Below are 13,853 nucleotides of genomic sequence, written 5' to 3'. Positions count from 1 at the left end.
CTCTTCTCCTCCCCTGTGACAAAGGAGAAAACTCAAACGCCCCAGATGCCCTGGACAGGTAGGGACACACGTCAGTTTCACTCTCTCAGACTTCTCATAACCCTCCCCACCACCCCGGGTCCCTGACTTGTGCCAAGGCCCAGAAAGGTCTGGGAGAGGAGGAGGGATTCCTAGGGTTGCCAGGGACAAATGTAGGGTCATTATTCCATTCCCCACCCCCCATCCCCCACCCCATAGGCCAGGCGTTCCAAAAAGACCCCTCAGGGGACGCTGTCTCATGACTTTGATCGGAAGCCATTCCATTCGCCCCAAATACCGCCCACCCTTCCCATGACATGAAATAAGCAGGACTCTAGTCTATGGCAAACATGCTCAGGGCATATGGGACAATTCTTTGGTCTGCTAACCCTTAGTGAGAGTTGTGTCACAACCTCACAGTGACCCAAGTACGGAACAAGTGACTCAAGCCAGGAAATATAGGGACTGGGCAGATGAGTGAAGGAGATACTTGTGAATTAGACAAGAAATATTTTCTTTATCTTTTCCAGAACAGCATGAGAGAGAGTGCTTTCTCATGGTTTGACAAAATGAAGTCGCATCATGATGAAATCAGGCTCATATAATTTTAAGATCAGAATGCGCATTATGTTTGCTTTAAATTCCTACCTAAGCTAGACCCTCCCACCATCCCTGGCTGCTGCTGTCATTATCTCTGCTTACACACTGCCTGCCACTCTCTCCTGATACCTCATCCCATTTTGGAGAAGGTTAGCAGAATTTTCCTCCCGGAGAAGAAATCTGCCTTCGTTCCCAGTTCTCTCACTTCTGCCTACGTTGAGGTTGACACATACCACATTCCTTCAGGTATACGATGCTCCCCCAGTCTTTTCTGAGGCTTTATTCCATCCTGTTAATATTTTGTCTATGACTCATTTTAGCATTTCTGTCCATATCTTTCTGCCTTGCCTCTGGACACTTTCTTATTTGTTAATATCTGCCTAAAACTCCATCCTTCAGGGGGAGACATGTCTCCCACTGGAGCCTGGCCCTCTCAGAAGATGGGTCAGAAGAACCACTATACTGCACTTCCACTAACGTAACCTGAGTTTGATTGGCCGTTTGCGACAACCACGTAGCACCACTTGGATCACATTAATCAAGTCAAGTAAAAACACCAGATTGTTTTTAAACCAAACTACTTCAATTCAGAGCAACTCCTGCCTCCTGCAATTTTTTTGAATATTATTTTTTCTTTTTTGGAAAGACGTGCACCCCAGATTTTGCAATACAATTCTCCGTGTTGAATCTAAGGCAGGCTTCCAGCCTGTCAGTTGGTGTCCTGACCGTGGGATGCTAGCATTGTATGCGGTGTTCCAAGATGCTTGTGGACTTGTTTAGAATAGTCTCTTTTACCCCCTCTGGAATCAAGGAGAATATGTAGTCAAAAAGAGCCTTTTTTAAAAATGTTTTATTTATTTCTGAAACAGAGAGGCAGTGTGATCAGGGGAGGGTCAGAGAGAGGGGGAGATACAGAACCCAAAACAGGCTCCGGGCTCTGAGCTAGCTGTCAGCACAGAGCCCGATGTGGGGCTCAAACGCATGAACCATGAGATCATGACCTGAGCCGAAGTCAGACGCCCAACCGACTGAGCCATCCAGGCGCTCCTTAAAGGAGCCTTTTTTTCTTTTTTAATAGTTTATTGTCAAATTAGTTTCCACATAACACTCAGTGCTCATTCCCACAAGTGTCCTCCTCCATGCCCATCCCCCCCTCCCCCCACATCCATCAGTCCTCAGTTTTTGTCAGCATTCAAGAGTCTCTCATGGTTTGCCTCTCTCCCTTTCCCCCACCATTTCCGCCCTTCTTCTCCCCCTTGTTCCTCCGTCAAGTTCCTCCTAATCCTCCTATACGTGCAAACATATGATATTTGTCCTTCTCTGCCTGACTTATTTCGCTCAGCATAACACCCTCAAGGTCCATCCATGTTGCTACACATGGCCAGATTTCATTGTTTCTCATTGCCATGTAGTATTCCATGGTATAGATAAACCACATCTTCTTGATCCATTCATCTGGTGATGGACACTTAGGCTCTTTCCATGTTTTAGCTATTGTGGAGAGTGCTGCTATGAACATTGGGGTACATGTGCTCCTATGCCTCAGCATTTCTGTATCCCTTGGGTAAATTCCTAGCAGTGCTATTGCTGGGTCATAGGGGAGTTCTATTGTTAGTTTCCTGAGGAAACTCCACACTGTTTTCCAGATGGGCTGTACCATTAAAGGAGCCTTTTTATATATCTTAGCTCCATGGCAATCGGGTGACCTTGGGCCAGTCATTTGTTGCTCAATTTCCTAATATTTTGATAGAAATTTCAAGACTATCTTGGTCACATCACAGGGAATTTGTTTATTTTTTAAATTTTTCTTTACTTTGAGAGAGACAGAGAGAGGGAGAGGGAAGGGCAGAGAGAGAGAATCCCAAGCAGGCTACATGCTCAGTATGGAGCCCAACAAGGGGATGAATCCGACCACCATGAGATCATGACTTGAGCCAATATCAACAGTTGGACTGTTACCGACAGCCACCCAGGCGCCCCTCACATCACAGGCAATTTAGAAGAACAGTTATAATCACGGACATGAAAGAATTCTGAAGCTTACAGATGGCTACACAGCAGATGCTCACATGATGGAACCATTATCAGCAGCCTCACTTCCATCATCGTCGTCTTTACTGAATCAATAGATTGATTCCAGCATATTTTCTGAGGTTCCAAACCTCAGAAAATCTCATCTGAAGATACGAAAGATGTCAGAGAACTTGAACAGTTTTAGCAAAAGCTGGAGTATAATTTACCAAAGGCAAGGACAACACATGAAAGACGTGCTATTCTCTGGGCTTAAGGAAAGGAAGGGAGGGAGGCTTGCCTGGGTGGCTTAATCGGTTAAGTGTCCTACTGTCTCTCTCTCTCAGAAATATATTTAAAAATTTTTTTTAAAATTTTTAAAGGAAAGGAAGAGAGGGGAAGAAAAGGAAGGAGAAGGAAAGGAAGATAGGAAAAGAAGGAAATTGTCTTAATATACTCGTATAAAGTAAAAGAGGATGGTTTCTCCTAAGGAGGGCCAAAACAAAACAAAACCAAACCAAACAAACAAAAAACACACCCACTGCATGAGTACAAAAATGTGCAGAAATTATTTATACATAACAGAAGCCACCTGAATAGCCAATAAGCTATGAAAAACACTTTTGATTCCATGGTAATTAGTAAAATGCAAGTTTAGACCAATTAAGATATCCTTATTTATGCCCAGAAGAGCGACAAAAATTTAAGTCTAATATCACCAAGTGCCAGTGAAGGTTTGAGAATTTTCATACATGGCTGGTGCATAATTAGCAATACCTAGTCAGATGGCAGCCGTATATCTCAGGTAAATTGCTGCACGTATGTACATGGGCATTCTTTTTTTTTTTTAATATTTATTTCTGAGAGAGAGAGAGAGAGAAAGCAGGGGAAGGGCAGAGAGAGAGACATACACAGAATCCGAAGCAGGCTCCAGGCTCTGAGCTGTCAGCACAGAGCCCGATGCAGGGCTCGAACCTATGAACTGTGAGATCATGCCCTGAGCCGAAGTCAGATGCTTAACCAATTGAGCCACCCAGGCGCCCCTACATGGGCATTCATTTGCAGCATTGTTTGTATACAAGCATATAGTTTGAAACAGCTCCAATGTTCGTTGAGAATTAATAAAATGTTCCATAAATAAGGTCACCTACATAAAAACTTCAAAATACAAAAACAGTACTATATATGATCCATAAAGACATATGTATGCAGAAGTATAAATAGGCAAGAGAGAATGACCCATAAAATCCTCAGAATATTGTCTTTCAGAGGACAGAGGGAGGGGCAATGAGGCTGGGTGGGGGGGAGGCAAACAGTGTTAATAGAAGTGCCTGTGTAATGTTTGACTTTTCAATCAAACAGAACAGCTCCAGTAAACATGCCCAAATATTTACATTTGTTCACTGCAGATGGCGGCTACTTTGTGCATTTCTCCACTTAAAAAGTGTGTTTCATAACCTCAGAGTCTTTAAACCTGGATAAGTACAAAGAACCTAAGAGTTCATCTTACTCATAGTTGCATATCTCTTGCGTGCCTTCTCTAATGCGCACTTACTTTTTTTAATACCAAGAATGACCCAATATTCTGCCTCATCTGAATGAGACACTTATGCCAATCCTTGTGCCGATTTCTGACTAAATCTGCTGGGATCCAAAAATGGTGATTATTGGGGATCAGGACCTCAGAGCCCATCAGGAAAGAAGTTGGATTAAGATCTGAGCAGGCAGGGGCGCCTGGGTGGCTTAGTCAGTTAAGCGTCCGACTTTCTCTTGGGTCATGATCTCGCGGTTCGTGGGTTCGAGCCCCGCGTCGGGCTCTGTGCTGACTGCCAGCTCAGAGCCTGGAGCCTGTTTCAGTCTGTGACTCCCTCTCTCTCTGACCCTCCCCTGCTCACGCTGTCTCTCTCTCTCTCTCCTAGAAATAAATAAAACATTAAAAAAATTAAAAAAAAAAGATCTGAGCAGGCAGTGGGTTTATCTTGAATTTGTCCTCTATGCTGATTCCACCCCTTTAGTCACGGCACCACCTTTTCTCCACCAAATTCCCTGGTGTGGGGCAGGGTGGGGGTGCGGTGGTAAGGAAGGTGTTGGGGCTATGCCCTCTACAACTATTTCCTCTGCTATCGATATCTGAAGGCACCCTCGTCCCCATCCCGCTTTCCTGCTGGAAGGAGCCTTGTACTTTCCTCTTTGCCAATGGAATATCTGATACAGTTTCTGGGAGTGAAAACTCTCAGTACTTCAAACAAACGAGTGTCATTTACAGCAAGGCAGGGTTTTTTTCCCCCTGTATTGTAGCAAGTTTTCCTACTCTGATTCCCACTAATAATAATGATGCCTTACTCTTGGTTCCATAGAGGGATGCTTTCTTCATTTCATGCCTTTTCAAGTTGGGGAGAGAGAATCAACTGATTCGTTCTAAAAATCTTTCTTCATTTCCTGTAAGTTGCAAAAAAAAAAAAAAGCAACAGTGCATTGGGTTAACATAACCTAACTTAACTTCGCCTGGCTTGCATAAAGTTATTCATAGATGTTTGAAAATATGAGTTAGAAAATTAGCAATGGAAAATGGAATTAAATGGAAATGGCTCATCCTAGGATAATTATTCTTAGATATCTGAATTGAAAGTGTTCTCAGGCCTTAGCAACTCTCATATGGACACTTGCTTTTATTCCTTTCCTGTTTTTTTATTCCAGAAGAGAATGGAAGGGCTTCAGAGGAGCGGATATGGAACTATGACTGAAGGTAAGAAAGCCTCAGTGTTTGCAGGAAGTCTAGGCACCTGTAGCATCACTATTCTGTGTCCACCGACCTTCACCTCAAACAAGGGGACAGAAACTCAGTTATTTTAAACTGAGTAGGCACCTGGGTGGCTCAGTTGTTGATCAGCCAACTCTTGATTTCGGCTCAGGTCATGATCTCATGGGATCTCAAGTTTTAGCCCTGCATTGGGTTCTGTGCTGACAGCGCTTGGGATTCTCTCTCCCCGTCTCTTTCTGCTCCTCCCCTGCTGGCACTTTCTTTCTCTCACAAAACAAATAAACATTTAAAAAAATAAGCCGAAGAAGAAAAAGGCAACCATCACATGTTCTTCCCTTTCCCTGTCATCATCATGCCCCATAGTCTCACGTGTACATGATCGGTGGGAAATGTGGAAGTGAAACTTCATGTCAGGGTTTGAAGGACTTGGAACCAGATTGTGAAAATGATTTCTCTTTTCTTGCCTGCTCCCAACTGGAAAGAGGAAGAGTTCTCACAGAGAGTTAGTAACCATGCTTGCTCCAAATGCCTAAGAAAGGGAGGAACCGTTGCTGGGATGAGCACTGGGTGTTATGTGGAAACCAACTTGGCAATAAACTATAAAAGCAAAAAAGAAAAGAAAAGGAGGAACCAACACAGAATAGAAGGAATAAAATAATAGATTTTAGGAGCCTCAAGTGGACTTAATTCATTTGAACTCTTAAGAACTCTAAAAGTCCTTGGGTTCTCACCCCCATCCATCCCTTGAAGATTTTAGCTCTTGGGTTGTGTTACTCCACCCCCAACACCACTTCTATTTTCTGTACTTCCACCAGCCAGATGTCTCCAACACACGTGCCTCTAATGTCCTTTCTTCCACTTTTCTTCAGCCTCCCATACAGGGGGCATCTCCCAGACTTTGTCCTTGAAGTTAACAACCTCCTGCCATGTCAGTTTCAAGCATCCAACTGCCTACCCACAGAGCAGAGACCCAGGGACATTCAGCTGGTCCTTGGTGGGAGGTCACCACAGCTCTGACAGCTGAGACACACTTTACTCCTGAGGTTCAGATGCATGCGTTGAGCCTGGGGATTTGTGGGTGGAAAAGAGGTGATAATCTTTTCCCATTCGTGGCTTCTCATCCTCTACCTCCTTCTAATCTCACATTTATCTAGCATGAAATTGACCAAAGCACCATCTATGGAAAAGAATAGGGATCACATTCCTTTCAAAATAAAAAAAAAAAAAAAAGCTGTATTTTCCTTGCTCTACATGAATCACTTAGAGTATCCTTCTCAGTGGGGCAGTCCCTCCCTTGGCTGTGGGTCCAAGCTTCTAATTTCTAATGGAGGCTTTCTATGATCCAAGAACATCCTAAAGGATATGAACTTTCATATGTATTTAGATGTGACTGTTTTGGGGGGAGAAAGGTACACATACTTTCATGAGATTCCATGAGATCCATGCCCTGAAAATCTTAAGAATCACTAACTTAGTAAGACACACACAACTTGGTTTTTTTATAGGCAGAGAGGAAGATAACTGGTTTGCAGCATCGTCCTCATTGAGGATCATCCTGGTGGGCAAGACAGGCAGCGGGAAGAGTGCCACAGGGAACAGCATCCTCTGCCAACCAGTGTTTGAGTCCAAGCTGGGGAGCCAGGCTGTGACCACAAAGTGCCAGGCGGAGACAGGGACCTGGGATGGAAGGAACATCCTGGTGGTTGACACGCCTCCCATCTTCGAGGCCGGGGATCAGGCCCAGGAGATGTACAAGGACATTGGAGATTGTTACCTGCTCTCTGCCCCGGGGCCCCACGTGCTGTTGCTGGTGACCCAGCTGGGGCGCTTCACCGCCCAAGACACGGTGGCGGTGAGGAGGGTGATGGAGGTCTTCGGGGAAGAAGCCATGAAACACATGGTGGTCCTCTTCACCCACAAGGAGGACTTGATGGGCGGGTCGCTGGATGAGTACATCACAAACACGGACAACCTCAGCCTGAGGAACCTGGTCCAGGAGTGCGGGAGGAGGTACTGCGCCTTCAACAACAGGGCCACCGGGGAGGAGCAGGGGGAGCAGCGGGCCCAGCTGATGGCCGTGGTCGAGAGGCTGGAGAGGGAGGCCCAGGGCGCCTTCCACACCAACGACCTCTTCTTTGAAGCCCAGATGCTGCAGCGAGGTGGGGGCGGTGCCCATGGGGAAGAGCGCTACCTGGCCAAGGTACGGGAGCATATAGAAAAGCAAAAGCGAGCCCTGAGACTGAGCAGGAGTAACTGGGCCCTCAGGGTCCTCCTCAGAATCAAAATATGGGTGTTTTCTAACCTTGGAATATCTGCTTTCCTTGTTATATGCTTTCTGATTTTTCTTGCCGTTTTAATTAACTTGTGTATTACTCATGCACACTGAGCATTTTCAGATGATTTCTGCAATCAGCTGTTTCATTTTTTGAGTCCCCTTCTCTGTCTGTGTCACATTCTTTATTTGCTTTTTTACATAATTTCCCTTAAGTTTTTCTTTCTTGCATCAGACATGCTGTATTTTTTTTTCAAGTGCTTTTAGGTAAATAAAATCTGAAGGAAAAAAATACTTCTTTTCAGTTTTGTTAAAAATTGTAATGGGGGGCACCTGGCTGGCTCAGTTGGTTGAGCATCAGACTTTGGCTCAGGTCATGATCTCACAGGTTGTGGGTTCGAGCCCCGCGTCGGGCTCTGTGCTGATGTCTCAGAGCCTGGAGCTGCTTCAGATTCTGTGTCTCCCTCTCTCTCTGACCCTCCCCTACTCACGCTGTCTCTCTCTCTCTCTCTCTCTCTCTCAGAAATAAATTAAAAACATTAAAAAAAATCATAATGGTAAGAAAAAAAAATGAGACAAGAAACTGTCACAGGACGTCTGCAGGAAGGAAGGTGGTGGACCGTGAAGCTGTGGGGATGTCCCACCTCTGGGCCCTATTTTGCGCAGTGATGCTGTTGAGAAGACACATGTTATATTAAAAGCTGGTAGCAGAATTCTTTATTTTATCCAGAAACATGCTCTGATTTCACTGGAGTTGGTCATAAAAGACACCCATTGCCATCCCCACAACTTTGAGAGACGATGATGAGGTTGTTGAGGGGACTTGGTGTGGGGGAGGACTTTCCAAGGCAAGAAGAGGTTCAGGAGAGAATGCACAGGAGGGGCCTGGCATGATGGAGAAGGAGAGAAAGGAGTACCACAGCAGGGTGGGAGCTGAGACTTAGGAAAAGCAGTCACTGAGAAATTCCAGTGGCAGAGGAATGAAGGAACTGTAATTTCCTAAAGCAGGGGTTGGCAGAGCCAGATAGTGAATATTTTAGGCTTAAAAATTGGGGCACGTGGGCGGCTCAATCGGTTAAGTGTCCAACTTCGGCTCAGGTCATGATCTCACAGTTTGTGAGTTCGTTCGAGCCCCACATCGGGCTCTGTGCTGACAGCTAGCTTGGAGCCTGGAGCCTGCTTCAGATTCTGTATCTCCTTCTCTCTCTGACCCTCCCCTGCTCACGCTGTCTCTCTCTCTCTCTCTCCTTCTCAATAAATAAACATTAAAAAAAACTATTTATGGTCTATAGTCTACCCAGCTCTGCCCTGACCACCACAGGCAATGCAAGGCTACATTCCCATAAAACTTGATGAACAGTGACATTTGAATGTCAGGTAACTCTCATATGTGGCCATGAAACATTATTCTTCCTTTGATTTCTGCTACCATTTTAAAATGTGAAGTCCTTTCTTCCCTCGCAGGCAATATGAAACACACAGCAGGCCAGAGAGGGTCCATCTCAAGGTATATTTCCCGTTCCTGGTCGAGCTGTGTTATAATGCGACATCTTAACCTCAAACCGTACAGTCCAGTTCAATCACGTGTGCTCTCTCTGCGACTTTGGGAAAAGGGTCTTGTCCGACTGTTCGATGGTAGTAAAGAGAAGAGGGCAGACATTGGGATGGAATCTGAGCAGAGGTCATGAACTCAGTGGAAACAGGAAGCCAGATGAGCGTGTGTCTAGTGGCCCCTCCCCTGCCTTCTCGTTGGTAGCTGCCCCTCCTTCTGTGCTCCTTTGTCCCTGTGAGGGAGATCCCCAATCATCCCAGCCAGCCTGTACCTGGATGTGGGGTGAGTCTCAAGAACTCCATGTGACGCCCGAGCGTCATTCTCCAAACCTCTATTCGTCATAAAGACGCCATGTTGAACCTTACAGCCATACGTGTAACTGACTCCAGACCTGTTCCAAGGGTGTTATGTTCAAGCTCCTCAAACCCTAGACACGCTAAGGAGCTCTGAGTTTTTAGGCCAAGGACTGCCTCCTGTAGGAAGTATTCCCAGTTTGGCCAACCTTACTCCGTCTCTCCTTCCATGTGTTATTCTGGCCCAACTCCACACGCATTTACTACATGAGTACCGAGTGCCGCGTTCTAGGCTGGGCACCAGGAATAGAACACAAAACGGTACACAGCCCCTGCTCCGCACACGTGACCGCATGCTGGAGGGATGAAGGGCACATGGAAATGGGCATAAGAGAAATTTGTTTGGAGGTAAGGTGTTCGCCAAAAGGAGAGCACGCAGACTCCCTAGACAGGGCGCTGCTTATGCTGTCTAGTAACATGCTGGTCTCTCCAAACAGCCACTTCCGGCTGGGGGAGGCCACGGTCAAGGATGAAGAGGTGAATCAGCATGCAGGAGGAAGGGGTCAGGAGAGACAGGGCTGAGGGGGGTCCTGGGCACCACCCTCAGGGTTCCATGTCTGTCTCCTACAGAAAGGACCTCACTGGAGGCTTTTAAGGAGCTTAGTATATTTTAGGAAGTTCCGTAGCAGCAACGCCAAGGTTGGATTATATAAATGTAAACCTGGGGGCAGGGACAACACTTAGAAGAGAAGCTTTCCATCTCAGCTGTCAGGGCCTGAGCTATAACAACAACAACAAAAAAGTGGATGGAAAGGAGAAGATGTCCATGCGGAGCACTGAGGAGGGGCGGAATCAACACTAGGTGGTCCCAGGCAGCAACACAGCCTCTCTCTGCTTCCCAAAAGCAGGACATTCCTAGGAAACCTTTTGAAAGCCAACATGGCCTAAGGCAAAGAAACAACTACCATTAATTTATATGAAAATTTTTTGAACATTCCCAGACACCCCAAAATAACCATTCTTAACCTCCAGACACATCTTGCTAACAGGTGCACAAATCGGTTGAGATAAAGCCCGGAGCTCCAGAGGCTGGATGCTGAGACGCTATGTGGGGAAGGTACTGACAGGGCTGCCCTCACTGCCCCTCCAAAGGTTCATTGCAAAACCAACGCTGAACTCTATTTTCACATTTTGCCATTTGTCATGAAAATGAAAATCCTCTCCGGATTTCTTTCACTAAGCGAAACAGGTACTAATGTAAGTCTTTTATAAAAGCAAAGTGGTGAACCATGAACTTTCAAAAGCAGGAGATTCCTGTATCTATCAGGGAGGTAACCAGGTTTCTATCTCGGGCCACCCTGGGACATGTCGATCCCTCCACTGCCCTGAGCCTTCAGAGGGAGAGTGGCTTGAGCAGAGCAAGGTGAAGGCTTTGGATCTGAATATGCCAACCTTGAAGCCATCAGACATCAGTCCAGATCCAGGAGACGCTGGGTGATCTTGCCTCCCTCCTCCAGGCATCTGGATGAGTCATAAACTTGACCCAAGAAAGCACTGGGGTGCAGGACTTCAGGAGGAGAGCCTCCCTGCAGGCGTGCGGCTGGTCCGTCCCCAGGCTCACACAAGGGGTCTGTGTCATTGCCATTCATCCAGGCTGCATCCCACCTCTCCAGGGGGGAATAGAGCTGGAGGGCTGATACCCAAAGCTATTTTACAGCAACGATGAAGAAAGGGTTTCGTTAAACGTTTACTCACATGGGAATGTTTGCCAAAGAAATTCCTTGGAAAGTGTTGTAAGGTAGGCTCTGTTTCTCCTGAAAACTGTAAAGGAAACACAGAAGACTTGCCTCACAGGGCTCGTATTCCCCCTACCCTCTCCCATTTCTTCAAAATCATCCAACTAAATGGAGTTTTCGCTTTACTCGGGATTCACTGAATATCTACTATGGAGCAGGCATCTTAGTATTAGATGGAGGCCTTTCCCAATTCTAGGAACAAAACCAGTTCATTGGTTCTCAGTGTCCCTTCCTCGGAAGAAGCATGGGAACAGGAAAGTTCTAGTAGATTTGAAGATTTTTAAAAAGGAATATGGAGAATTCTTCATTAGTTCAAATATTTCCAAATACAGTTCCAAAAGAACTGAAGCAATCAGGAAATTTGTTGGTTGACGTTTCTGAAATCCAGAGACAGGGTGGGCTTCAGGACAGGCTGATTCAGGGCTCAGGCTTGTTCCCTCTCTCTGTCCGCTGGAAGTGTTGCCTTCAAGCTCAGGCTGGCTGCAGGAGGCTGCTGGGTTTCCAAGCATCACACTCACACCCAACAATGTCCAGGAGAAAAACAGCGATGGTCTCTTCCCGCACGTGTCTCCTGGGAAAGGAGAGACCTTCTGGTTTCATCTCTGCAGGTTTTTACTCACTTCTCATTGGCCTGAATTGCATCTCAGGCCCATTCCTGAACTAGTCACTGGCCAAGAGAATGGGGTTGTATATAGACCAGCCAGGCATCCCCAGAGCTCCATTTGGGAGAGCTGGGGGCCTGAGCCAAACCCGAAGTTTGTAAGGATGAGAGAGAATGGGAGCTACACAGACAACAAGCTGTGTCCTCCGCATGTGATGAGGATTTCAGACCTGGTGACACACAGGACATGCTGTGGCATACAGAGGACAGGATTTTTTTTTTTCCATAAACTTTCTACCCAGGGTGGAGCCTAAACTCATGATCCCAAGACCAAGAGTCACACAGTCCACAGACTGAGCCAGCCAGGCGCCCCGGATGACACAGAATTAAAGATGAGGCAGGATAATAAGTAAAATAAGAAGAAAAGGTAAGTTGCACCCTCTGAGACACTCATGGAACTCCTGGGAGGTGACCCAGCCTTTGACTCTGAGGAGCGCCCTGGTGGCTCATTAGTCCTGCTCTCCTTCAGGGCTCGCTGTTGCTTTTCCACCTGCTCCCGCACCCTGGCCAGGTAGCGCTCTTCCCCACGGGCACCGCCCCCACCTCGCTGCAGCATCTGGGCTTCAAAGAAGAGGTCGTTGGTGTGGAAGGCGCCCTGGGCCTCCCTCTCCAGCCTCTCGACCACGGCCATCAGCTGGGCCCGCTGCTCCCCCTGCTCCTCCCCGGTGGCCCCGTTGTTGAAGGCGCAGTACCTCCTCCCGCACTCCTGGACCAGGCTCCTCAGGCCGAGGTTGTCCGTGTTTGTGATGTACTCATCCAGCGACCCGCCCATCAAGTCCTCCTTGTGGGTGAAGAGGACCACCATGTGTTTCATGGCTTCTTCCCCGAAGACCTCCATCACCCTCCTCACCGCCACCATTTCCTGGGCGATACAGCACCCAGCTGGGTCACCAGCAGCAGCACATGGAGGCCCCGGGGCAGAGAGCAGGTAGCAATCCCTGATGTCTCAAGTCTGAGCCCCGGCCTCGAAGATGGGAGGCGTGTCAACCGCCAGGATGTTCCTTCCATCCCAGGTCCTTGTCTCCGCCTGGCACTTTGTGGTCACAGCCTGGCTCCCCAGCTTGGACTCGAACATTGGCTGGCAGAAGATGCTGTTCTCCATGGCCCTCTTCCCACCTCCTGCCTTGCCCACCAGGACGAGCCTCAGTGAGGATAATCCTGGATTTAACCTCTCTTCTCCACCTGTCAGAGCACAAAGATTGCCTGGCAAAGTATCCCCGTTTGGTAAACTCACAAAAGCAATTTTGCCCCATGTTTCATGGTGCTGGTAGTATGGAGAATGAACAGCCATCCCAGTTTACCCAGAACTGAGAGGTCCCCTGATCAAGGGACATGGGGAGAGTCCCAGACAACAGGACGAGTTGGTCACACCGGTTGTAGATTGCCTGAGTCCAGCGGCTCGGTGGCATGGAGTGCTTATCAGCAAATGGAGGGAAGACCTGATCTGTTATAATCAGACCAATTGTTAAGCTACCAAAAATCCCTGCTCCCATGTTCTTAGGTCAAATAGTCTACTTTAGGGGCATCTCTCCCCGGCCCATTCACCTTCCTTCATTGTCCCCCAGGCACCTTTTTCTTGATCCTTCTCTTTCTTCTTACTCCCCACCACTCAGGCCTCACCCAAGAATGACTTCTCAAGCTTCACTTGAGAAACCTGCAGAGCCCTTTGCAAAGCCAAGACCTCGCTGCATGCAAACTGTTAGAGTATTTCCCTTCGTAACAGTTTCAAGGAATTAATGCTAATGAATGAATCTCTAATTGTGTAAGTTTTAAGTCCAGGACAGGTGAATTAGAAAAAAAAACAAACCCTACTTTTTGAAACAAATGAATTTTCCTAGTGCCCTTGGGATCATACCATTTAGGGTGTTACCTGCTTCCCCCCCCCCCCCC

General features: G+C 47.1%; 2 protein-coding genes across 5 annotated transcripts in view; one reads left to right on the top strand and one right to left on the bottom strand.

The window, feature by feature from the left end:
- Positions 1-7,930, top strand: part of GIMAP5 (GTPase, IMAP family member 5) — an 8,752-nt gene extending 822 nt beyond the window's left edge. For 2 of the 4 annotated variants that reach the window (XM_077760804.1, XM_077760806.1), the window contains exons 2-3: positions 5,326-5,374; positions 6,895-7,930. In XM_077760804.1, the coding sequence (XP_077616930.1) occupies positions 5,332-5,374; positions 6,895-7,775 (924 nt within the window). In that variant the 5' untranslated portion in view covers positions 5,326-5,331 and the 3' untranslated portion in view covers positions 7,776-7,930. Of the gene's footprint in view, positions 1-10; positions 59-4,678; positions 5,070-5,325; positions 5,375-6,894 lie in introns of those variants that run through there. The other 2 variants (XM_077760805.1, XM_077760807.1) reach the window with 2 other exon arrangements.
- A 3,843-nt stretch (positions 7,931-11,773) lies between these two features.
- LOC144228897 (GTPase IMAP family member 5-like) overlaps positions 11,774-13,853 on the bottom strand; it is a 4,381-nt gene continuing 2,301 nt past the window's right edge. The window contains 3 exon segments of the mRNA XM_077760796.1: positions 11,774-11,873; positions 12,342-12,411; positions 12,414-13,145. Coding sequence (XP_077616922.1) covers positions 11,774-11,873; positions 12,342-12,411; positions 12,414-13,145 — 902 coding nt within the window.

The sequence above is a fragment of the Crocuta crocuta genome, unplaced genomic scaffold (genome assembly GCF_008692635.1).
Source record: "Crocuta crocuta isolate KB4526 unplaced genomic scaffold, BGI_CrCroc_1.0 scaffold3722, whole genome shotgun sequence".
In the NCBI taxonomy this organism is placed as follows: domain Eukaryota; kingdom Metazoa; phylum Chordata; class Mammalia; order Carnivora; family Hyaenidae; genus Crocuta; species Crocuta crocuta.
The sequence above is the reverse complement of the archived record's forward strand: the minus strand, read 5'-3'. Positions and strand labels throughout refer to the sequence as shown.